The following is a 26452-nucleotide window of genomic DNA, read 5'->3' on the forward strand; positions in this document are numbered from 1 at the left end:
GAGCTTGGACTTGTAAAGCGCCCCCTGCTTTGTGGTGTGTGTGTGTGTGTGTGTGTGAGAGAGAGAGAGAGAGAGAACGCTTGTACAGACACCTGTAGGTGCGCAGAGAGGCTAGAGTTCTCTGTGTGTGCACGCGTGCACGCTTGCCACGAGCTGCCCATGGTGCTGAGAGATGAACTTGGGCCCTCTTGTAAAGTAGTTCATGCTCCAACTGTAGAGACAGCTCTGCAGCCCACCAGAAGTAATATGTAGTTAAGTAGGTAAATTAAAAAATGGATCAGATATGTGATTTTAATTCTGTTCCTGGCATTTATTAGTTGAGTACCATTGGGCAAGTGATATAATGGATAATGAAATAGAAAAATAATAATCAGAAGTTGGTGCTTTGGAAGCTAGTCAGTAAAAGTGACAAATCTTTAGTTGGCTTGACCAAGAAGAAAAGACACAGTTGCCATCTTTTTTATGGTCTTGTGGCTCTAAATCAGACAAAGTATGTAAAGGTTCACGCAGTGCTGTCATACAGTGAGTGCAGTCAGTAATCACTGCAGTTACTAAGAAGGGGGCTCTGAGGAGCAGCGTGCTGTCATAGGAAAGGCTGGAAAGGCAATATCCAGGGTCAAACCTGGGAATAAAACTCAGATTCCGAGAGAGGCTGGAGAGATGGCTCAGAGGTTAAGAGCACTGACTGATCTTGCAGAGGTCCTGGGTTCAATTCGCAGCAACCACATGGTGGCTCACAACCATCTTTACTGAGATCTGATGCCCTCTTCTGGTGTGTCTGAAGACAGCTGCAGTGTACTCACATACATTAAATAAATAAATAAATCTTAAAAAAAAAAAAAAAAAAACAACTGAGATTCCTGGAATTTTAAGGACAGTTAATTAGACCTGCCCTGGCAGCTTACTATGGCGTGGGTTAAATGACAGGCATTATTTAACACAGCTGACATCCATTCTATACAGAATCCTGGTTCTTACAGGGCGCTTGGATTCCAAGTTTACCTTTACCTCTACTGATATATTGTATACATGCTTACCACCTGATAAGTTGCTGAGGAAACATAAGAATTTTCTTTTTTTCTCCCCTTTTCTCAAATTGCCCATTTAGTGAATCTGACATCACCCAAGAATCACCTATTACATCAACTGACACTGGGAATTCGAATTCTCGCTCTGCTTTTCCAAGCTACGCAGACACAGGGATCTCAACAGAAGGCAGCTCCGACTTCTCTTGGGGATATGGTGTGAGTTGTCTGCTAATCATTCTGCCGCAGTTCTGGGGACTGAGGGACCATCATCCTGCCAGGCTCTGCCCCGTGCACATGTGTGTGTGCGCACGAGTGTGGGGGGGTACGCGTGTGGGTGTGCGTGTGTGCACGTGTAGGCGTGGGTGTGTGTGGTGTGTAGAAATATGCTTGCCTTGTAAACAAGTCTGGAGGTCAGAGGTCAGCATTAGGTGATTTCCTTGATCACTTTTTACCTTATTTACTTATTTATCTATATATTGTTTTTTGAGACTAGGTATTTTTGTGTAAGTTCAGGTATCTTGAAATTCACTAAGTAGACTAGGCTGGCCTCAAACTACAGAGATCCATATGCCTCTTCCTCCCCAGTGCTGGGATTAAAGGCGTGCACCTCCATGCCCAGGTATTTTACTCAGCATCCATGTGTCGAGACAAGGTTCCACTAGGTAGCATTAGCTCTCTTGGAACTTGTTATAGAGACCAGACTGACCTCAGTCTCAAAAAGACCTGCCTATCTCTTGCTCCTAAGTGCTGAGATTAAAAGCATGTGCCACTGTGCATGGCTTATTTATTTTTTCAGTTTAATTTTAAAAAAATTGTGCATGCATGCATGCATATTATGTGGGGGGTGGGGCTGGTACCATTGTCTGTGTGTGGAGGTCATAGGACCACTTTGTGAAGTCACTGGGCTCAGTGTAAGGCTTGCAGGCTAGCATCTTAATCCACTGAGCCAACTGTCCAGCTCCCAGTGATTTGATTTTAGTTTTTTAAAGATTTGTTTATTTATTTTATGTATATGAGTACACTGTAGCTGTACAGGTAGTTGTGAGCCTTCATGTGGTTGTCGGGAATTGAATTTTTAGGACCTCTGCTCGCTCCAGTCAACCCCGCTCACTCCAGTTGGTCCTGCTCTCTCCGGCCCAAAGATTTATTTATTATTATACATAAGTACACTATAGCTGTCTTCACACACTCCAGATCTCATTATGGGTGGTTGTGAGCCACCATGTGTTTGCTGGGAATTGAACTCAGGACCTTTGGAAGAGCAGTCAGTGCTCTTACCCGCTGAGCCATCTCACCAGCCCTCCACCATATTGATTTTAAACAATATAGTTAGCTGCTCTCTTTACAGAGAATCCTGATTGTTTTAAATCTATTGTTATTACCATTAATCACTTTCTAATAGTTTTTCATGTATCTATAGTTCCCTTAGTTATTATGCATGTGTGTACTATTTTGTAGTCTCCTTTTGTCATTTCCCATTGTTAATGTTGATGTTTATTATTGCCTCCATATCTGCCAGCTAGAATAGTATATATACTAGTTCTTGGTGTTAACATATTGTAATATGATCATTCCCGTATTTATTGTTTGGGTTTTCAGGTTTTGTTAGTTTCTTCAAGGAATATTTTGAGTGTATCTATCTGTTGCAATTGTTACTTTAGGATCTAGGGTGAGACTTTGATAGTTCAGTAGTCTGGTGAGGAGACTATCAAGGACCTAAGGTACAGAGAGTGACAGAGTGCTCTAGCGTAGTGCTAAAACAGGATGTAACAAGGAGTATTTACTTAGACTCTAGAGTGTAGCGTAGGCTGAGACTTAGGACTCAAGAGGTGATCATGTGAAGAAAGAGAAAAAGGGACTTTCAGACAGATAAATGTCGGGGCGTGGGCTGGCAAAATGGCTCAGTGGTTAAATATCACTGGTACCAGAGTCTAGATCCCAGCATCCATATAACAAGTTGGATGCTCCCCCCAACCCTAGTGCCTGTAATCTCAAGATTGCTGGTGCTTGCTGGCTTCCAGCCTAGCTGACACTCAAGCCCCAGACTCGGGAAGAGATCCTGCCTCAGGAACAGGCTCAGAGTGATGGAGAGGAGAAAACCTAGTGCCCTAGGCCATTCTGGCCTCACACAGACACATGTACCCTTAAAATAGAAGAGTCTGAGGGGGAGAAGAAACTAGCATTTTACAGGTAAACATTGTTGGAACTGAAGAGAAGGTGGGTGGGTAGACGAGATCTAAGATGGTGAATCTGGGGAGGACGGACAAATGATCTGGAGCAGGTGAGCAGGACTCTATCTAAAGACCTCAGAGGTGGGGGCGGGCATCAAACTATTCCCGGTGAATTAACCTGGTGCTTTATCAGGAGGGTTCAGTGAGCTGGCTAAACAGTCCCATCACCTCTGTGTTGTCATCAGTCTTCTTAGGTTCTAAATGTTACGTGCATGTTTCCTATCCCTTCCATTCCTTTCAGCATTTAGTGTACAGTGAACACATGAAAAATTACTTTAAAAATCCTTTTCTGTAAGTTGTCCTTACCACAAAAAGAAAAGAAACATCTGAAAATTCCTTGAGATATGAAAGCTTTCTAACTTAGCTTTCCTTTTATATAAACATGGTATCTCAAATGAACTTTTTTTTTTTTTTTTTTTTTTTGGTTTTTCAAGACAGGGTTTCTCTGTGTAGCCCTGGCTGTCATGGAACTCACTCTGTAGANGAGGCTGGCCTCGAACATAGAAATCCTCCTGCCTCTGCCTCCTAAGTGCTGGGATTCAAGGCGTGTACCACCACCGCCTGACTTCAAATGAACTCTAGAACAAAGCAAAATATGATACTTTTATTTTTATTTTGCAGTGGTGGAGATTGAAATATTCCCTCCCCTCATGTGTATCTGTCTGTGTATATGTATGTGCATGTGTCTGTCTGTGTATGCATGCATCTGTGCCTGTGAGTGTGTGTTTGTGTATATCTGTGTCTGTATGTGCGTGTGTCTGTGTTGGGGACACACAACTATCCAAATGCTATGGTATGAATGTAGAGTTCAAAAGACAACTTATGGGGGCTGGAAGGGTGGTCAGTGGATAAGAGCACTGGCTGTTGTGCAGAGGACCCAGTTTCAGTTTCCACACGGCAGCTCATACCTGTCTGTCACACCAGTTCCAGGGGGTCTGCCACTCTTGCTCACAAGCAAAACATCACATAAAAATAATCAATCTTTTTTTTAATTAAAAAAGAATGACAACTTGTGAGTACAAGTTGACTTAAAAATAGAAACCTCAGTGGTATTATCTACTGGCACTCATTCTGTACAGATTTTTTTTTTAATTAAAACTTATATAGAATTATAAAGAATTTGCCAAAAAAAAGCACACACCAAAATTAGTCCGGCCCGAAGCATGTCCATCTCAGTGACTCGTAAGTACGTAAACAGACTTGATAAGAATGCATGAAGTGGTGTAAAGCGCCAGGCCTTCAGAACCGCTCGTCTGACCGTAGAGAAGCTCACCGGCTGCAGTTAGAGCTCGTCTGAGTATTGGGCATAGCCCTGTTTGTTTGTTTGTTTGTTTCTAGGAACTTGACCAGAATGCCACTGAGAAAGTGCAGGCCATGTTCACAGCCATCGACGAGCTCCTGTATGAGCAGCAGCTGAGCGCAAACACACGGGGCCTGCAGAAAGAGTGCCAGCAGTGGGCGGCCAGCTTCCCTCACCTCAGGTAGCACGCCTGCTTCCCAAACCTTCAGGAGCCCTAGGGGTTTTCTCCTTTGAGATAGAGTCTCACTGTGAAGCGTTGGCTGAGAAGGAACTCACTCTGTAGACTGGTCTGGGCCCAGGCAGGTCCTCCTGCCTCCAGAGTGCTGCAATATAAGGCTCTCCTGGCCTAAGCATGTCTTTTGTTTTGCCTTTGATTTGGTTTTTCTTTGTTGTTGGTTGGTTGGTTTTTGTTTTTCAAGACAGGGTTTCTCTGCTTAGCCCTGGCTGTCCTGGAACTCACTTTGTAGACCAGGCTGGCCTCGAACTCAAAATTCCACCTGCCTCTGCCTCCCAAGTGCTGGGATTAAAGGCGTATGCTACCACGCCCAGCTTGGTTTGTTTTTAATGTACACGATTTTGATGAAATTATCAAAAGCCATGTGTGTAAAGCCTCAGCTGAAAGAAAACTCAAGTTAGTACAAGTTTATTGGACCTCTCCTAACACCATGAAATTCTAATTGAACATTTTTTTTTTTTTTGAGACAGGGCCTCACTGTGTATAACAGGCTGGCTTTCAACTCATTTATCTGCCTGCCTCTGCCTCCTTGATGCATGAGCCACCACATCTAGCTATGAGTAAAACTGTTTTTGAATGTGCCTGTGTATGTATGACAAAAGATCTCAGGAAGCCCAGGTTGGCCTTGACATTTTTTTAAAAAATATTTTTCCTTAGGCTGGGTATGATGCCACATGCCTTTAGTCCCAGCATTCCAGAGTTAGGTAGATCTCTGTGAGTTTGGGGCCAACCTGATCTACATAGTAGTATCTAAGACAACCAGAGCTATATAGTATAACCAGTCTCAAAAAAAAAAAAAACCCTCCTTATATGTTATAAATGTTTTGCCAAAATGTATATAAATGTACTGCACATGTACCTGGTGCCCATGGAGCATGTCTGATCCTCTGAAACTGGAGTTACATGCAGTTGTGAACTGCCATGTGGGTGTTGGAAACTGAGCCTGGTCCTCCACAAGAGCAGAAAGTGCTTTTAACCTCTGAGATATATATATATATATATATATATATATATATATATATATATATATACACACACACACACACACACATATCTCCAGACCCAAGCATTGAACCAGATCTGCATTTGAGCTGATGATCCTGAACTCCAGATCTTCCTCTAGCCTCTACCTCCTGGGACTGCAGACATGAGCTATCATGTCACCAGCCAAGTAAAATAGATCAGTAGCTGGCTTTTGAGTATCAGTCGGGACATTCCAGAGAACCTTTCTTTTGAAAGGTGTATATGGGTGAGCGTGTGGGGTATGCAGTGTGTGGTGTGGGGTATGTGCTGGGGATTGAATCCAGAGCCTTGTCAAGCTAGGCAGGTGTTCTACCACTGCACTGCATCCCTAACTTTTCTTGGATTTGAAGTTCCTGGACGATGGCTTTCTCTTTTCCATATAAATATTCTATCAAAGGGAAGAGTCATTCTTAACCAGCGTCCGACCGAATCTGCAGGCTGTCCATGGAGAACCGTCAGATTTGTTGCTAAAATGCTTAGCTTTTACATGCATGCCAAATGAAGGTACTTCATTGTGTGTTCTTTGTTTGAAGGATTCTGGGTAGGCAGATAATTACTCCGAGTGAAGGCTATGGATTGTACCCTAGATCCCCTTCTGCTGTGTCAGCTTCACATGAAACAACCTTGTCTCAAGAAAGAGAGTCTACCATGTAAGTATTTTATGATGCAAGCACACCAGTCAGTCCTCTAACTTGCAGTAATGGCTCCTTTGGAAGGTTGGTGACACAGAACAGCAAAGCCTAGGTTCTCAGATGTGTGTGCTAGTTGTGCTCTTTGACCACGTTTTGTTCTAGGAGGTATCAGAGAAGCGTGTCCTGAGTAAAAGTGTTTTAGATCAGAGTAGCAGGTTACCCTTAAATAAGGTTTATCAATGGCTAAAGTCTCTACAAAAATCCTATCAATTTGCCACATTGCATTAAAAAAGCTTCCAATAGATTTCCATTGTCTTTAAAAGAAAATATAAAATGTATAAGCTGGCCCTGCCTGCAGCTCTATTACATGTCACTTTCTTGTCTCTCACTCAGCAATCCTCCCAATGCTGGCTGTTCCTTATATCTTAATTACGTTAAGATTGCATTGGTCTACTTTCAGTTCTGGAAGTGTTCTTAGACTGGGAGGAAGCCACACATAAGCAATTTAGTAATTATCTGTATGTCAGACTGACACACACCACAGTGCCTGGGATACCACTGACATTCTTCAACTTCCTTTATGTTTTTTTTTTAATCTAAATGAGAAAATAACATGTTTTCATGATAATAGAATACACAAAAAAGCAGACTAATGTATAAATTGAGATTAAAGTTGTCTTCAACATAAATGGTAGTGTATAGGTCAAAATGGTAGCCCAGTAAGTTAAAGCATAAGCCAGAAAAGAAGGAGAGTAGGAAGGAAGGAAGGAGAGAAGGAAGGAAAGATGAAAAGTTGAGTCTGCAGGGATAAAACTCTGCATTCTTCTGCTTCAGGTTAATTTAAGAGTTGTGTCTAGATAGGGTTTCACTATGGCCCTGTCTGACTTGTAACTCACTATAGAGAGCAAGATAGTCTCAAATTCACAAAGATCCACCTGCCTCCGCTTCTTAAATGCTGGGATTAAAGGCATATTCCATGACACCCAACTATATTTATTATAAATACAAATTCCAACAGCGTCTGTTGAGAGCAATGCTGTGGGGGAACTAGATCCCACCTCCTAGGTAACATCAGCCCTTACCATGGTGTGCACAGAACAGCAGCCCTACAGTGAAGCACAGTGCAAGCTTCCACAACACTGGCTTTACAGTGACTTCTAGGACATAATATAGGTAACATCAAAACTAGTCAAATTCCTGAATGCAGATGATGACCAGAAGGAGAGAATAGGATAAAGTGTTTGCAAAGCTAGAAGGACAAAGGAATTGCTACAATGCAAAACTAAAAGCAGCCTAACTGAAAGTGGGCAGAGGATATAAATAGACAGTTCTCTAAACGCATGTTAATGGCCATCAGGTGTATGAAAAGACGCTCTGTGTTATCATCAGAAGAGAAGTACAACTCAGAACCAGGCAGTATCACCTAGCATGGCCAAGGTACTGAGTCTGATACCCCCCCCCCCCATGAGGTACTGAGTATGATACCCCCGACACTGGAAAAAAATTAGAATAATTTAGGAAAGTGTTAACAGGACAAAGAGGACTTGTTCCAAAGGTTATGTTACTTGTTGTGTGGGAGCTATTTTAATATGTCACTAATACTGCTTTTTCTTCCCTGCCAAGATTTGGTATAAGGGGAAAGAAGTTACATTTTTCATCTTCTTATAAACCATCCCCCACCATCAAAGCCTCCGGCTTGTGTGCAGTTGGAGGAGAGGAGGCAGACTGTATAATCTTTTCTGAAGGGGTAATCGAGGAGTACCTAGCTTTTGACCACACGGATATGTGAGTACTGCCTTTTAAGATTTTACTCTGGTTTATGTATTAGCAGCTACTTTTTTTGAAACTGCACTATTGATATCACCTATAAGTAGATTTGTAACAATTTGGACTCTGTTTCCAGTTAGCTCCAACATACAGAGCTCCCACACACCAAGGGTCCCTCCATACCTTCCTCCTTCACTTACGTTTTGCCTTTTCCTACAAACAAAGATTTTTTAAATGACTAATTTTATCTACCTAATTTGATTTTATCCTTTTACAAATTATCACCAGTGGAAACGGAAACATCAAAGAGTAGTTGAAGAGATGTGAACTTTGTTTACTTAAAATAAACTTTCTTACTTTGTTATTCTAGTTTCAAGACAGGATCTCAGTCTGTAGACCAGGCTGGCCTTGAACTCATAGAAATCCACCTGCCTCTGCCTTCCACATGCGAGGGTTAAAGATGTGCGCCACCACAGCCATCTAACTCTTACTGTCAAAGGATACATAGTTGATCAGCTAATAATGTTTATTAATATCTACTTGTGTTCTGATAGTAGCCATAGATCATATGTTACCTGGAAATGGGACAGGTGAGACCCAGAGTGCTTAAGTGATCTGTCTGAGGTAAAGTTAAGCCAAAACCTCATTCAACTGCTAACCTCAGTGCTTTCATCATGCCGCACGCTACCTGTCTGAAATGTAAACTGTTTGTCTAAGTCATTAAAAGTTGTAGAATTACTGAGATGTGGCTCAATTGGTAAATTGTCTTCCCAACAAATGCAAAGCTCTGGGTTCAGTCCCTAGCATCCGGGAAACTGGGAAGAGTGGCTCTTGCCTGTAATCCCAGTAGTCAGAAGCTAAGTAATAAAATGAGAGGTTCCGTCCTCAGCTACAGAGGAGATTAAAGGCAAGTCTGGGCTATGTAAGACCCTGTCTCAGGAGAAAAAAAAAAAAAAAAAAAAAGCCTAAGGAGATGGCTCAGTGGGTAAAGTGCATGTCATACAAACCTGACAGACTGATTCAGATCCCTAGGACCCACGGAAGCTTAATGCAGTAGCACAGATGACTGTCAGTCCAGATTTCTTTTTGTACAGGGAATTGAGAGGCAGAGACAAGACAATCTCCAAAAGCTGATGGAGCAATTAGCATGGTATACCTACTAGTGAACAAGAGAAATCCCATCTCAAACAAAACAGATGGCAAAGACTGATACCTAAGGTTGTCCTCTACTTGTGTACCATGGCATGCACACATCCACACTCACACACGCGCACACACACACGCACATATCACACACAAAAATAGTTAACGGGGAATGACCCCTTATTTAAAACAATAATATTTCCAGAACCAATAGTTATAACAGCATATCTGGAAGTGCCAGCATGGTGTTAGGCTGTGCGGTTGCCTCTGGTGATTGTGTTATGTGCTTATAGACATCTCTTCTTCCTGTGGTATTTTCTACAGACATGTCCACTCCTGTGCTCACTGCTGTGCACACTGCCCTACAGCCAGCAAACAGGCAGACTGCTGTACGAAACACCACTGAGCTAGCTCTGTGTGTAAGGGAATTTGGAATTAGTGTGTTTGATTTTTCCAGAGACCCCCCCTCCTTCCCTGGTCTTTCTCATCTACTTCTGTCTTGTTTTTCTCAAATCAAAAGTCTGCCCCTTTGGTCCTTCCTCCTAAGTTATGAAGAATGAAGCTGACTGACTGACTTAAAATGTGATACAAATGGCGGGTATGCACTCCTAGGGCACCTTGCCTTTGTTCTGATGAGAGTAAAGCGAAGTGAGTCTTCAGGTGATGTGGGCAAGACTTTGAAAGTTCAGCAGCCTTATTAGATATGCTACCAAAATATATTCTTGTAAAGTGACACAATAGGTGGACCTTTAGAATGTTACTAACTAAAGTTGGCCTTCTAGAACAGGCCTATAATCACAGTTATTCAGGAAACCGAGCCGAGGAGAGTCACAAGTTCAAAGCCAGCCTGAGTTATAAAGTGAGATCAGGCCAGCTTATACAACTAGGGGAGACACTGCCTCAAAATACAAAGTTAAAAGGCTAGCGCTATATATCTCAGTGGTTAAAAAAAACAAAAACAAAAAACTTGCCCAACATGCAGAAGATCCTGGGCTGAAACTCCAGAACCATGGGGGGAAATGTTGCAAACTGAAGATATTGACATTCACACATAAGTGAGAGTGCCTGCAGGAAATGAGTATATGTGATAGCTTTAGCAAGCAGCTTCTTACAAAGAGAGACACCTCCAGGAAAAAGTCACATTCCTAATTTAATCTTGCTACAATTTTTTTGTTTTTGTTTTTGTTTTTCGAGACAGGGTTTCTCTGTGTAGTCCTGGCTGTCCTGGAACTCACTTTGTAGACCAGGCTGGCCTTGAACTCAGAAATCTGCCTGCCTCTACCTCCCAAGTGCTGGGATTAAAGGCGTGCGCCACCACTGACCGGCCCCTTTCTACAAATATAAATTTAAATATAAATTCCACACGTAAAATTTGTATATCACTGATCAATTCATGTAGGTTCAATAAATATGGAAGTGTTTGTTTGTTTGTTTGTTTGTTTGTTTGTGACAAGGGCTCACTATATAGCCCCTTCTGGCCTGGAATTTGATATATAGACAGTGTTGGCTTTGAATTCACAAAGATCCACCTGCCTTCCAAGTGCTGAAATTAAAATTATGTGCCACTATTTTAGTGTTCAAATGCATTTTAAAAACCTAATACAAAGTCTTTGAGTCATATAAGAAGTTCTTAAATGATGACATTAGGTGGCATTTCTGCATAGGAAAAAGAAACACAAAGTCAAAAACAGTGACAAATGAGGCAAAAATGTTGATAGAGTTAATTTGCTTAAAATATACATCAATAAGAAAAGAACTAAGGACTAATCAGGAAAAGGAAGACAAACAAAGTTCTCATGTGCAGAACAAACATTTAATGAAATTCAACCACATTTCATTAAAGTGTCAGACAGTAATGAGCTACTGTGATATATAGCCCGTTGAAAGCAGGTGAACCTTATTACCTGACTCAATGGCGTATTCTTTCCCTGCTGGAATAGAGAAGCTCTTGAGAAGATGGTGGACCTGGTCTTTCACATTGCAAAGCAGGTGCCCTCACTAGTTGTACTTACAGGAATCTATTCTACAGATGTCAAGAAGGAACCCAGGTTTTTCAAGTGAGAACTCCTTCAGGTGCTGCACTAGCTGAGGGGAGGAGGGCGGAGCAGGCGCACCAAGCACATTTCTGAGTGTCACGGACAGTGGTGGTGCTTAGGGGAGAATAATCATGAAGTCTTTCCCTCTTGCTTCTATTCCAGGGAAGAGGGATTTCATGGAAACAAATCAGAAGCAGCTACAGAGAAACAGAAATTAGGGTACCCTCCCATTGCGCCATTTCACTGCATGAAAGAGGATGTTCTTGCTCATGTGTTTGACAACGTGTGGAGCAAGGTTGTGGGCTGTATGGAGCAGTTGACACGTAGTCACTGGGAGGGATTTGCTTCTGGTAAGGATCCTCATGAAACCAATGTGAAAAATAACTATCGATGATTTACAAACCCCAGTCAGTCATTTGTATGTGTGTGGTGCTGGTCAAACCCAGCACCCTGTGTGTACTAGGCAAACACTACCACCAAGTTACAACACAACCCGTCTTCTGGTTTTTAATTTTGAGACAAGGTTTCACTGAGTTAGGCAGGCAGGCAGGCCTTGAACTTATGATCCCTTGCTTCAGCCTCTTGAGTAGCTGGCATTGACCAGCCTGTGCTATCAGGCCTGGCTCTAAGACGGCAGGGCTTATATGCTTTATTAGAACAGTACCCAGAGAGGAGAGAGCGCGAAAACCATGATTTTTTTCCTGTCTGCACACACATAAACACACACACACACACCCCACAACACTTCTAACACTAAGTGTATAGGGGTATCCCCACACTTACTTAATAGACTCTCATACACCATCTGAGTACCCTCTGGTTCAGTTCTCATACTGTCTAGAAGAAGCTTGAGACCCAAGGGTTCAGTCCCACAGCTTATCCATCCCACCTCAGACCTCATGTGACACTTTGAAGCCTCAAGCTCTGATCTGGGCTTCTCATCAAGCATTAGAATTCCTGGGATACCCTTTCTTAGGTTTGATCAATTTGCTGGAGTGGTGTACAGAACTCAGACAGGCAGGCTTGCTGGCTTGTAAAGAAGACCACACAGAGTCTGGATGAACAGCCAGACAAGAGATGCAAAGGACAGTGAGGGAGGCAGAAAGGGTGTGTCCGTACCACCCCCCAAGCACCTTCAAGTGTGGAGTAGTCTGGAAGCTCCTTTGAAGGAGGCCTTTATTTGGGTTTTTACAATCCTCATTATGTAAGCATGACTGACTAAATAATTGGCCATTGATCAATTCAACCTGAACACACGGTTGCTTCCCACTGTCAATTAACTCTCCCTTGCCACTAACCTGAAACTCTTCACACTCTCCCAGCCACCATCCGTATTGAGAACATAGGAAGATACGAGTGCACGGAAGACGCCAAGGGTTTTAGGAACTATGTGAGAAACTAGGGAGAGACCAAATACGTTTTTTCTTTATCAAATAAGTCTGATTAAAGTTGGTGTTTCTCACAGAAACTAGCAAAGAACTTAGTCACTATTTGAGCCTGGGTAGAGGAGTGATGAGGCCTCATGTGCTCATCAGAGTTTGTACTTTGTCCTCCAGCACATCTGTGAGGAAGCCGTGCAAGCAGTGCATGCTTCTCAGACTGTCTGAGTAAAGAGCAGTTAACACACATGACACCTCACATACATGAAGTGGAAAGTTTGCTAAGTTCTGTCCTATGTAGTATATACCTGTGAAGCCCTCACCACAGTCAGTACAGTGACCATCCATCACTCCCCCAAAAAATGCTTCTGCTGAGAGAAGCCAGACAGAATATATGGTGGTTTGGATGAAAATGGCCCCATAGGCTCAGAGGAAGTGGCATTATTGGAAAGGATCAGGACGTGTGGCCTTGTTGGAGGAAGTGCATCATCGGGGGTGGTCTTTGGAGTTTCAGATGCTTAAAGCCAGGCCTCTTCCTGGTGCCTGCCAGTCCAGATGGAGAACTCTCAGCTCCTTCTTCAGCACCATGCTTGCCTGCACACTGCCATGTTTCCCACCATGATGGTAATAAACCTGTGAACTGTAAGACAGCACCAGTTAAATGTTCTCCTCTGTTAGAGTTGCTGTGGTCATGGTGTCTTTTCACAGCAGTAACACCCTAAGGAATACAGAGGACACACCACATAACTCTATTCTCACAGACATCTACAAAAGCTGACTGATTTGCAGTGACAGAAATTAGTTGACTCCTCTGTTAGGTTCTTCAATTTCAGCATAAGGATTTGAGATTTAGCTACCTTGCTTTGTGCATCTGTAATTCCTTTTATTGCTGGGTGTTATTTCATGAAGCCACAGTTTATCAATTTACCTATTGATGGACATTTGAATTGCTTTCCACTTTAGCTGGTACAAACACTATAATGTACAAGAATTTAGGGGTACATATTTCTATTTCTCTAGGTAAACGACTAATACTAGAATGACTGGGTTATATGGTAAGATATATAAATATTTTGTTACAAATTATGTTTCTCTTTACCACTCAAACTATTTCAGACCTCCCAGTTTTAAATAACACATAATATTATCTCACATTTGTGGATTAGAAAGACTAGAACAGGGCTGGTGAGATGGCTCAGTGGGTAAGAGCACCCGACTGCTCTTCCGAAGGTCCAGAGTTCAAATCCCAGCAACCACATGGTGGCTCACAACCATCCGTAACGAGATCTGGCGCCCTCTCCTGGAGTGTCTGAAGACAGCTACAGTGTACTTACATATAATAAATAAATAAATCTTTAAAAATAAAAAAAAAGATCTCTTGACTGTATCAACTGAACTACACTACCTACCCCAGAATATTAAAAAAAAAAAAAAAGACTAGAACAACTTAATGAGTCCTTTGCTTAGGATCTCACAAGACTGAGGTCAAGATAGTGACCAATGCTACGTTTTCCTGTGGAGGCTAAACTAGGAAAGGGTCCTCTTTTATTTCTGTGTACACAAGGATTGTATACAAATCCTTGTGACTGATTTTCATGGCAACTTTAGTTTTCAAAGACAGCCAGTCAAAAACAGAGTTAAGCAATTCATTTATTTATAACATCAGTTTCAGGAGGAGTCTCATGCCCTCTTCTGGACTCCACAGGCACTTCATGCACATTGTACATGGACACCTAAAATAAACATACATAATATCTTTATGTCTCTAATTATCCTCCTCTTCCTTTTATACTGCCAGTTTCCTAGCCTACTAAAAATGTTTAGGGATAAAAATTAACTCTAGAAATGGAAGAAGTGTGTACTGAAACAAACAAAAACCCAGCATATGAAATCACAGAAGACCAAAACCTAAAGCAGCGAGGGAAAGGTCGCCCGTGTCCATGGCTTGGAAGACATCACACTGTTAAGGTGACAGTACTTCCAAGTAGATCTGTAGGTCTAGTGTGGTCCCTATCAAAACTCCAACTGCCTGAGCTGAGCTGGGAGTATGATCATACAGATGCTGAGAGAGTGCTTGACTCTCAGATGCAAAACCAGTCCAGCAGCGTGTTTGGGGAAATAGGCAAGCAACTGCTGACGTCCTCTGGAGCTGCACAGACCCTCCACCGCCAAAACAGTAGTGAGAAAGAACAAAGTCAGGAACTCACTTTTTGATTTAAAAATACTTAAAATACGTCTTTTATTAAGACTAGCAAAGGAAGAGAGAGAGAGAAAAAAAAAGATTAGCAGGGGGCAGATATATCCATGTGGTAAAAACAAACAAAGCCTAACACCTACTCTGAGCGATTTTAACAGGGCTGCCTCCAGACATTAGTCAGTGCAGGTGACGCCTTCCCAATAAATGCAGCTGGAGCAAGTGGATTCCATACAGAAAAAAATGTCACGTTGGACCCTAACACCCCATTATTTACAAAAGTTAACTCAAAAGAGGATAAACAGGCCATGGAACACTCAGTGTGCTTGCCCATCAGGCCTGACAACCTGAGTTCAGTCCTTGGAACCTATACAAAAGGAGAGAAATAAATCTAGCACAATGTCCTTTGACTTCCACATTTGAGTGGTGGCACATGTACGTCCACAAACATTAAGATGGTGAAAGTCAAACCACATACAATATATGATTATAATACATATGTAGAATTATAATAATATACCTGATTAGGAGCTGGTATCCAGAGGAGATAAAGAACTGCAACTTAATTTTAAAAAGGACACACAACCCAGTTTATAAAACTGGGCAAATGCCTTTAACAGATATTTCACCAAAGATCTAAAAATGGTCAAAAGTCATATGAAAAGATGGTGTAGATAAATTAATCATTAGGGGAATGCAGATAAAAACCACAGTGAAATGCCTCATTGTTCTCACTAGGGTGTGTGTGTGTGTGTGTGCATGTATGTTGGGGGGGTAGGTAAGAGACAACTTTTACTAAAATGTAGTGAATCTTTTAAGAATAAACAAAATGGGGAAAGAATTGCAAAGATGGACCCCTCTTGAATTGCTGGTGGAAATTAAAGATATACAGCCATTGTGGAAAGTTCCTAAAACGTTAAGTTACCATATAACCTAGGAATTCCTCTACAAAGTATATTACCAAGGGAACTGAAAACACTGTTTACACAAGAACCTCCACATGTGTGTTCATAGAGGCACTGTCGGAAAAAGACCTAAAGTGGAAACTCAGGTGTCCATCAGCTAATGGAGAAACACAATGTTACATATGCATGTGTTATAGGGTAAATTGTGTGCCCTCTAAAGGTCCCCTGTTGACACTCTAGCCCTCAGTGTGCTTTTAGGGTATCTAGTGAGGTACTTGAGGTTAAGTGAGGCCGTGGGATAGCAGCACCATAAATCAGTAGGCTGGTGTCCTTATAAGAAAATGAAGAGACACCAGAGATCTCTTTCTCTTTCCACACATGCACAGAGAAGAGGCCGAATGAGAACACAGCAAGCAGGTGGCCATCTACAAGCCAGAAAGAGAAGCCTTAAGAGAGCCCAGCCCTGATGGCATCTTGATCTTGGACCCCAGAACTGTGAGAAAATAAGTGTCTATTGTGTATGCCACGCAGCCTGTTATTTTGTTAAAGCAACCCTGATAGACTAATACACCACACAGTAGAACATTATTCATCCATAAAAAGGAATTGAGTACCCAACCACTATTACAACATGGGTGAGCCTTGAAAATCTACCAAATGAAAGGAGACAGACAGAGTCACATATATTATTAATGTATTGTTTAATTCATGTAAGACATTCAGAGCAGACAAAAGCACAGACATAAAGTTGCAGGAGATGGCAAAAGAAGGGGCTTGGCATGATGAGGGTTTCTAAATGGCACTGAGTGCTAGGGAAACTGCCATAGCACACGCACACACACACACACACACACACATTCACGCACACACTACACACACACACACACACCTCACCTGGGGCTGGAGAGGAGGCTCAGGGGTTAAGAGTATTTGCTGTTCTTGCAAAGAGTTGAGATTTTAGCGCCCACATGGTAGGTGGTTCACAATCATCTGTAACTCCAGTTCCAGAGGATCTTACGCCCTCTTCTGGCCTCCCTGTTTACTACATGCATGTGTTGCACATACATGTAGACACTCAAACATATAAAAAATAAAATATTTAAAAGACTAGTCAGAATATGTTCTTTAACATTATTTGGGCACAGATCTGCTAGTTTTTCTTTTTGTATTTAAATTTCCTCTAGTCTATCAACAGTTTACCTCCTAGTACCTACATACTGTCTATGGCCCTCTGCTTTGCATTACTTCTAACAAGACACCTGATGTCATCTGTCCCTATATATCTGCCAAGACTTGGGATCGAGGGCACACATCACCACACTCAGCCTTTGGCCACTTGCAATATTTTCTCCTTACTGCTGGTGTCAAGAAGTTTGACAATGTACTTTGATGTAGTTTTCTTCCTGTTTCTTCTGGGTGGTAGTGGCTGGATTTCCTGTTTCTGTACATCCTAGACCTTTCATTGACGTTTTCAGCTATTATTTCTTTACGTTTTTCCTTTTTCTAATCGTCTGTCATGACTTGGGGCACTTAGAAGTGGATCTGTCTGATTACAGAGCCCTCAAATAACTTAGGCCATCCTCTCTGAAGCTCATGCTGCCTTGGGTATGTGTACCACTGTGCTTTTGTTGTGTCTGTCTGCCTGGAATAGCCTCTCTCTCTCCTCCTCCCCCCTAATGCCCATACTCAAATCTATATTAATAAAGTTATTATTTTTAATAAACCCCAACCTTGCTTCAAATTTCTTTTTTCCCCTGTGTTTTCTTTGTGACCCTGCATGCTGTGCCTTCTCATTCATCCGTCTCGTCTGTGCTTTAAGTGCTACTAACTTTATTCACTGTACTTCACTGGCGTGAGCTCAGAGTTGATCTGTAGGATCTTTATACTTCCATGCCTCCATCTCATAATTTGAAACAATAGACTAATGCTGGGTGCTTTATCACACGCCTGTATTGCCAATACTCAAAGGCTGAAGTAGAAGGATGCTGAGTTCAAGACCAACCTGGACTATGTAGTGAGACCCTGGCAAAAGGCGGGAGGTAGAGGAACTTGAAATCTGTTACTACCTGTGGTCTTCTGACACCCTCTCACTGTGAGCTGTATTTTCCTGTCTTTTACTTTTGAGTTTTTGATCTTGGAAATTATCTTAGGCAGTTGTAGGCCGTATCTTATTTGTTTATATTTCCAGGATTTATTGTATTGTTACCCATTGTCCACTGTATGAACGGCAGTGTTTCATGGCTTTATTGGCTATTGTAAGCAAGTGAGTAAGTAAAGCCTGTCACTGTTGCATCTTGTCCAGAAGCAAAAGTCTAGCAAATAGGTTTTTGAAACAATGCAGATTGGATTCAAATTTACTAGGTAGCAGGGTACAAGTACTCTTAATTGGGCCACAAGTACTCTTAATTGCTGAGCCATCTTTCCAGCCTCAAATCAAATACTTTTGAAGTGGGGATGTAGCTCAGTGATAGAGCACTTTCCTAGCATGTGCAAGGTTCTGAGTTCAATACCAAATACTGCATACAAATAAAATAATTTTAAAGTAGATATTCCTGAATGAACAGCGTCCAAATCCAGAATAGAATGCTACCGACACTCCAGAAGCCCCTCTTGACTTCCAACACCACAGATTAATTTTGTTTTAAATTTATGTAAGAATAAGCCAGGTGTGATGGTATATGCATATGATCCCAGCATAAGAGGCAAAGGAGGGGAATCAGGAGTTTTGACCCACTTAACTACATAGAACCCAACACTTCCCAAAGCTAGGAGTGGTGACAAACCCCTTTAATCCCACCACTTGGGAGGCAGAAGATCGAAGCCAGCCTGGTCTACAGAATGAGTTCCAGGACAGTCAGGGCTATACAAAGAAACCCTGTCCCTCCCCCCCTCCAAAATGAACAAACAAAAAGAAACCATTTCCCTAAACCAGGTATAGAGGTACACACCTTTACTTCTCAGTAGTTGGGAGGCAGAGACAGGAGAATCTCTGCGAATTCAAGGATACAAAGAGAGATACTATCTCAAAAAAAAAAAAAAAAGAAAAAAAGGAAAAGAAAAAGGAAACCTTCCCTCAGTTATTTGGGTAGTTCGTGGTTTTTGTGCATACACACACACATAGAATTGGTAGGTCCTGTGATAAACTATGCCAATATCAGTAGCATCTCCCCCCAGATTTTTCTAATGTGACTTTATTTATGCATGCTTTTTCAGCTCTTGTGAATTCGAGTTGTCCACCCTTCGCTGTGTTTGATGTTGTCTGTGTGCGTTCCCCTCTGAGATCCAAGAGAACAGAACTAACACTCTTCATTTAATGACCTGGTCAGGGCCAGTGAGAGGGCTCAGCTGGTGGAGAGGTTTGTGTGCAAGCCTGATAACCTTTGTCCAATCCCCCCATCTCATGATGGGGCAGGAAAGAGCCGACTCCTTAACGTTGCTCTCTGACCTCTGCGCACGCCTACACACTCACCTTGGCATGTGCACACGCTCACTTCCCCACCCCTTCATAGACAGACCCAGTGGGAGATAAAGCAGCTGCTTAGCTTGTCGTGACGCACACCTAGATCTTAGCACTTTGGTGGAGGAAGGAAGATGAGGGACTGAAAATCAGGCCTGGCAACATAAAACGCTATTTCTAAAATGCAAATTCAGTGAGTTGACTTAAAGGCCCTGAAAGAGAGTGCCCTTTTGTCACACAGAGCCAGACAAACCCTTTTCAAGGACAGTTATCCATTCTCAGTGCCACTTTGCTCTGCCCTCCAGACTGAAGGAAGCTGGGAACAGCCTGTAAAAGAGCACTCACTCCCGTACTTGGTGCAAAGGTAACACTTGCATGCAGGTCTCCCGTAGACCAGCGGCTCTGCGTGAGAGCAAACTGGCCTGGAGCAAACCAGCAGAGCGACATCTTCTCCCAGTATATAAGGAGGGAAGCTGATCTAGTTTGCTTTTGTTGCTGTGATAAACACCATGACCAAAGGCAACTTGGGGAAGAAAGGGTGGAATTTGTCCTGATCTTAGTCACCAGGGAAAACAAGGTAGGAACTGAAGCAAAAGCCATGGAGTAGTGCTGCCTTCTGGCTTGTTCTCCATAGCTTGTCCAACCTTTCTTTACCTTTTTTTTTTTTAAGATTATTTTTATTTTTATGTGTACATGTATTTACCTGCATGCATGTCTATGTACCATTTGCATGCAGTATCTGTAGAGGTCAGGAAGGTGGTTTGAGACCCCCTGAGATTGGAGTTATAGGCAATTTTGAGCCATCTAGCAGTCTTAACCTACTTTCTTATACACCCCAGAATCATTTGTCCAGGGGTAGCACCACCCACCATGGGCTGGGCCCAGCCCACCCACATCAATCATTAATCCAAAAAAATGCTGCAGACTCATATCTATAAACCAGTCATATGGAAGCAGTCCCTCAATTGAGGTCCCTCTTTCCAGGTGACCCTAAATTGTGTTGACAAAAAAACTAGCCTGCAGTTTAGTCACAGGACTATCTGTTATGCTTTATGTTTGTCTGTAAGCCAAAAGTGTATAAAACTGAGTAGTGCAACCAGTGTTTTTCATGTGCATTAGTTTTTCGTCTGCAAATGTCTGTGTAAGGGTGTCAGATCCCCAGGAATTGGAGTTAAAGAAAAGTGTGAGCTGCCGTGTGGGTGCTAGGAATTGAACCCAGGTGCTCTGGAAGAGCAGCCAGTGCTCTTAACCACTGAGCCATCTTTCCAGCCCGCTCACAAGTGCAGATGTATAAGAAGGGCCTCAGTTTCTTGCAGGAGCTTCAGCATTTGTTTGCACATAAAACTTAATTCCCTGCCATCCTCACCCAGGGCACTTTGGCTCAGCCATGCTAAAGATACACAGAACTAACTAGAGCTCTCAGAGACCTCACAGTTTCTGTTTGTTACTGTTCTCAATCACGATGCTAAACTAGGAAGAAAATACTTAGCTTTAAATTATTACCGTGGTTTGAACCCTGATTTGCTAATGGGGAACAAGGTTCACTGCTAATTGTTTATAAAGAGATGGACCATCTCTGAGTTAGATAGTGAACCAAATGATGATAATGGAAACGATTTAGAGGCAGGGAAGACTACAAGAGTTCATACTGGTTTCACTGAGAAACATGATTTGTCCTCAAGCTCATTTTTAATTGTACTTAATGTTGAAAAGTGCAGAAATCCCAGTTCATGGTGGTGAGGCTCTGAGAGTAAAGGGGCTTGCTGCCAAGGCTGTCAGCCTGAGTGTGAGTCCCCAGAGCCCACCTGCTGAAAGGAGCCAGCTGTCAAGGTGTCCTCTGATAGGACTCCTTAGGAGCCCCACGGCACATGTACACGCATACAAACAAAGAAATGGAATGCAAAACAGTTCTTGGCTTGTTTTTTCCAGACAGGGTTTCTCTGTGTAACCCTGGCTTTCCTGGAATTCACTCTGTAGACCACGCTGGCCTCGAACTCACAGAGATCTGCCTGCCTCTGCCTCCCAAGTGCTGGGACTTGCACCACTTCCACCCCAGCTGAACTACAAAAGTTTTGAATACCAGTTTGTTTTTAAAATAGTACAGTGTAATTTGGCAGTTAACGACATTAATGCTGTGAACATCCTTACACATTTCTTTACATGTGTAAAGTACATTTACCAAGGTGGAGGGTTGGTCACTATTCAGTAGACAACGTTATCCAAAGTGATACAACGTTATCCAAAGTGATGGTGAGTCTAGCGCCACTGCTCGGACACAAGTTCTGTGCTCAATCTTGTCAATCTTCTTCAAGCTTTAATTTTTTTGTTTGCGTATAAAGATATTTTTGTGCGTGTTTTAAAACTAAGGTATAATTTGCATACAGAAGAAACTTTTAGCATTTACTTAAGATTGTCCCTTTTTTACATTTATTTGTGTGTGTGTGTGTGTGTGTGTGTGTGCGCGCGTGCACATGCATATGCTGGCGCTGCAGAGCCCCAGGAGATTGAGACTCCTAGAGCTGTGGTTTCAGGTGCTTGTAAGCTGCCTGATGTGGGTGCTGGGAACCAAACTCTGGGTCCTCTTAGAGAGCAGCAGGCGTTGCTAACTATGGAGCTGTCTCTGCAGCCCCAGATTTCCCTCCTAGTTTTCTATGTCTTTAACCCTCTGCTCACATTTTTGTTTAGGGGGTTTTGTAGACTTATTGTGTTTTTTAAAATTTGCTTTTTATAGTTTGCACTTAATCATATATTCAGGGTGTTATGGTTTTGGTTTGGTTTGGTTTGGTTTGGTTTGGTTTTTTCCAGTTGGTTGGTTGGTTGGTCTGTGAGACAGTCTTTGGTGTACATTTGGTGTCTGTCCAGAGCTGATAGTGCTAAGGCGCACTTGCTCTCCTTGTAGAAAACATGACTTTTAATGCTCTCTAGTTTCATTGCCATTGTCTGTGGGACCTGAAGTCAGGATTAATGATCTCAAGGTTCTAGAGCTATACTGCTGCATACAGCATTTTAAGAGTCCCATGGTATTGCCACTATGGCCACCACATTGGGCAGCACTGATGTAAAACATTCCAAAGGTTGTCATAGATCTCCGCTTACCCTCTGCTTGGTATCGCCAGCCATTGTCAGCATGGAACCACTTTAAACTGCACTCTGAGCTTGATGGTTATAACTGCACAGGTGTATGCAGTTGAGCTGCAGATGTAAGGGAAGCCTTTCTTGAGACCACTTAGCTGTCAGGGAGATTTTTCTCTCAGAACTTTACATCAGAAGATGCCTATGGATAATAGATCCTGTTCCTTTGCTCAGATGATGAGAGTAACGTTGAAATTACCAGACTGGATTCAGGAAGTCCCTATGTGCTGAACGAACAGCATCCTTTGGTCTTACCTCGAGTGCCGCAGTCTAAAGTGCCGTCTGTCACCTCAAGTCCGGTAAGCCCCAGAGCGGATTGTGAGAATCCAGCACTGTTCTTGCCACAGGAAGCTTGCTTAGGTGTTTGCCTTGGTTGCCTTATTTCTAGCCAGAAATTTGATAACAACATACTTATTTTGAGAGAGGGTTTCATTGTGTAGCCCAGCCTTGAACTCACAATCCCCCTGCCTCAGCTTCTCAAGTGCTGGGATTAGAAGTGGTTACTGCTAGGTTTTGAGAGAAAGAAGAAGGAAAAAATATTTAAGACAAAAGAGGTGACATTAGAACAACTGGAATTTAGGTTATTAAATAAGCCATGGGAAGACATGCACCTTGTACTTTTGGCTACTGTCCGATGGCTGGTACAGGAAGATTACCTGAGCCATCACTTCAAGCCAGCCTGTGTAACACAGAGAGACATTGTCATAAAAATTTAAAAATACAAAATCAAAAAAGCCCAACCAAGAGAGAGAGAGAGAGAGAGAGAGAGAGAGAGAGAGAGAACAAAACTCACAAAGAACAGTGACTGAAACCAGTGCTCCAGGCTAGTTAAAAGTAAGTCTGCAGAGTTTAGGACATGCGCAGATAAAAAAGATCATTACTTTGCACTTTTTTTTTTTTTTTTTTTTTTTTTTTTTTGAGACAGGGTTTCTCTGTGTAGCCCTGGCTGTCCTGGAACTCACTTTGTAGACCAGGCTGGCCTCGAACTTAGAAATCTGCCCGCCTCTGGCACTTATTTTTTCTATTGTTCCAAATTTCGCTTGTGACTTTACTATTCAGGTTTTCTTTTCACTTGTAAGCAATAATAATGTTCCCCTCTCCCCTGAGAGTGACCATTAAGTGCTCTCATCTGAATTGATGAGCTATAACTTAGAAATACAGAACAACAAAGAACCCTGTTCTCTTGACAGTGCCCTTTGGGGGCTACTGGCCAACTCTTCTAAAGGTTAAGGCACAAGGTGGGGGATGGATAAATAACCTAACTGGAAACACTAACTTTGCAAACTTAGCAAATCACGCAGGTATCTTCACCAACCACTGTCTGCTTTTGACATAGATGAGTTTCTGTCAAGCAAGCGGCCATCAGCCAAACGTGAGTGGCCTCTTGATTCATGGGATGCCTCTACAGCCAAGGAATCTCTCCCTGATGGACAAGCTCCTGTAAGAAGCTCAAGTTGGAATACACTCAGAGCTTAAGTAGAATGCTGAGGAAAAGGGAAAGCAACACCGGTTATCTCTGCGCCACCAAGTGCCAGACACATCCAGGGCGAAAACATTTAAGGGGCAAGAGAACTGGTAACTGGGTACCCTAGACCTGTCCACATACAGCCTAGTGTGGCTAAGAGTCATGTGAGAGCTGCCCAGATGGAGTGCTGTGTAGTCCCAAAGGAGAAGACTCTTTGATGAGTTTGTGTCTAGGGATTTAGATGATCACAGCTGTTCTAGGTAGGAAGAATGATATGTGAAAAGAGTTGGAGATGGGAATTATTAAATACTTAGGAAGAAGCAGACCGTTTTGGTTTAGAAGTGTAAGATGTCAGAACTTAAGTGCTTTGTGGCCAGAGGGATCGCTTAGTGACTATAGGTGCCCACTACCAAGCCTGACAACCTAAGTTTGGTTCTGGGGACCTACATGATGGAAGGAAACTGACTTTCAAAGAAGTGTTCTCCGACCACACACACACACTGACATGTGCATGCCCACACACAGAAAGGGAATTTTGGGGCGGGGGGGTGGAGAGACTGTTTCTCTATGTAGCTTTGGCTATCCTGGAATTCACTCTATAGACTAGGATGGCCTCTACTCAGATCCACCTGTTTTGCCTCCTGAGTTGTAGAATTAAAAGCATACACCAACACATCTGGCCCACCAAAAAGTAATTTTTTTAGAACTTCAATGCTTCCAATCAAAGATCGACAATATTGTTATATTATTATTTATGAATAAATGTGATCAGCTGTGAATGTCACATTGGTACTTGTCTATGTGCTGTACATGACCACTGTAATTGGGCATCATAATTTACGCTGTGTTCACTAGGTTACCTCTGGGTTGGGTTTACTATGCAGAAAGGCACTATATGTATTTTGCATAGGTCATTTTTGAGGATATATAGTCATATTTCTCTTGAGTCAATACCTAGAAGCAAGAAGATGCCAAACAGGTGTGTGCTTAATATTTGAGAAACTGCCAAAGTACCCAACAGTCTCACCAGCAAAGCTAGCTTCATCTGGGACCATACACTAGGGGCTGAGGCTGACTCCACAGTCAGAAGGAACTGAGAGTAGGGACTACACCAGAACTCAGGCAAGAGCTGTGGGGTCTGCAGTCAGCACTCGTGCAGGATCACAGCGGAGCTCGGTTAGACAATCTCGCTCAAGCATTCCATCCCATTCAAAGGAGGACGAAGGACGGAGAATAGCAGATAATGTAGCAACAGGAATCAAAGTAAAAACGTGAATTCCAAGCTCAGGACATTTGTTTTATGGGAAATATGAGTTTCTTTTGGGTTCTGTTTTGAGTAATGGGCCACCTAGAGAGAATGTGGAAGAGACCAGATTCGGAGACTGACTTAAAGGTCACCTAGCAAGAGATGGCAGTTGAACCCACAGACAGAAGAGGAGGTGACAGAGTGGGACACTGATGGAGAGCAGCTACTTCCTGCAGGGATCCACTGCTCTGCTCCTATTGGGCAGCATGTGGCTGGGACCTTTTGATTGTTCCCAGCTTCAAGGCTCCAGACTGAACTGTAATTAGGTTCCAATTAGCCAGCACTTTAGCGGTTTCTTTTACCTGTGTGTTTAAATGGTTTGTTTCCACCACGTGTGCAGGATCCACAGAACTCAAAGGAGGGTTTTGGATCCCCATCAACTTAACTCACTACCCTCAATATCAGAATGAGAGCTACAGTGATGCCTCAGTATCTAACCCTGAAGATACTTTGTCAGCTCAAAAAGTGCTTCCCATCTTGTAGGCCCCTGAGCCAGAAGCACCTAGTCAGCCTTGCTTTTCCTATAACTGAACAAGTGACTGTGCAAGTGGGTCATGGGCACTTTCCCAAATCTCCATTCTAGGAAGTTAGAGTTAAAACAGGTCATTGTCATGGACAGACACTCTATAATCCACGCACTTGACAGGCCAGCAGAAGGATCTCAGATTCCAGCCTGGCCTAGGCTATTTAACAAGCCCCCACGTCTTAAACACAGCCTCTCGTTCTGAATCTTAGATAACCTTCTGGAAGCCAGTTTGTCCTTTTGCTTCCCTGAGTGTCTCAGGCTCTTTACCCTGAGCCCTGTCTCTTACATGGTGATTTTCATTGTGGGTTTCTGATTTTGCTACTAGAGATCTTGATGACAAGCTACTTACGAGGCCTGGGTCCAGTTCCGTCCTTTCAAACCGAAATTGGCCAAACCGTGCCATGGAGCTTAGTACATCATCTTTGTCATATACAACGCAGTCTGCCAGGAGGCGCAATCCCCCACCACGTACCCTTCATCCGATCAGCACAAGCCACTCACGCGCTGGAACACCATGGCCTGTAGAAGAAATCCTCAGAGGACCCCGGGTGTAGGTTTCAAATGCAGACTCTGAACCTGGTAAAGCTAGTAACAGTAATTGTGAGAATCGTCACAGAACAGGCTTCAGTAGAAGACTGGTCTGAGGCTGTGCCCAAAACTAATGACCACGCAGTCATACAGTGTGTTGTCTGC

The 26452-nt window shown here is 42.8% G+C and overlaps 1 protein-coding gene across 7 annotated transcripts in view; it reads left to right on the forward strand.

The window, feature by feature from the left end:
* Fam149b1 (family with sequence similarity 149 member B1) overlaps window positions 1-26452 on the forward strand; it is a 35053-nt gene that overhangs the window by 3307 nt on the left and 5294 nt on the right. For 2 of the 7 annotated variants that reach the window (XM_029469113.1, XM_021182328.2), the window contains 8 exons: window positions 1109-1242; window positions 4598-4740; window positions 6351-6467; window positions 8073-8234; window positions 11558-11745; window positions 22637-22761; window positions 23799-23902; window positions 26085-26309. In XM_029469113.1, coding sequence (XP_029324973.1) covers window positions 1109-1242; window positions 4598-4740; window positions 6351-6467; window positions 8073-8234; window positions 11558-11745; window positions 22637-22761; window positions 23799-23902; window positions 26085-26309 — 1198 coding nt within the window. Of the gene's footprint in view, window positions 1-1108; window positions 1245-4597; window positions 4741-6350; window positions 6468-8072; window positions 8235-11557; window positions 11746-16259; window positions 16984-22636; window positions 22762-23798; window positions 23903-26084; window positions 26310-26452 lie in introns of those variants that run through there. The other 5 variants (XM_021182327.1, XM_021182329.2, XM_021182331.2 and 2 more) reach the window with 5 other exon arrangements.

This window comes from Mus caroli, chromosome 14 (genome assembly GCF_900094665.2).
Source record: "Mus caroli chromosome 14, CAROLI_EIJ_v1.1, whole genome shotgun sequence".
Classification (NCBI taxonomy): Eukaryota; Metazoa; Chordata; class Mammalia; order Rodentia; family Muridae; genus Mus; species Mus caroli.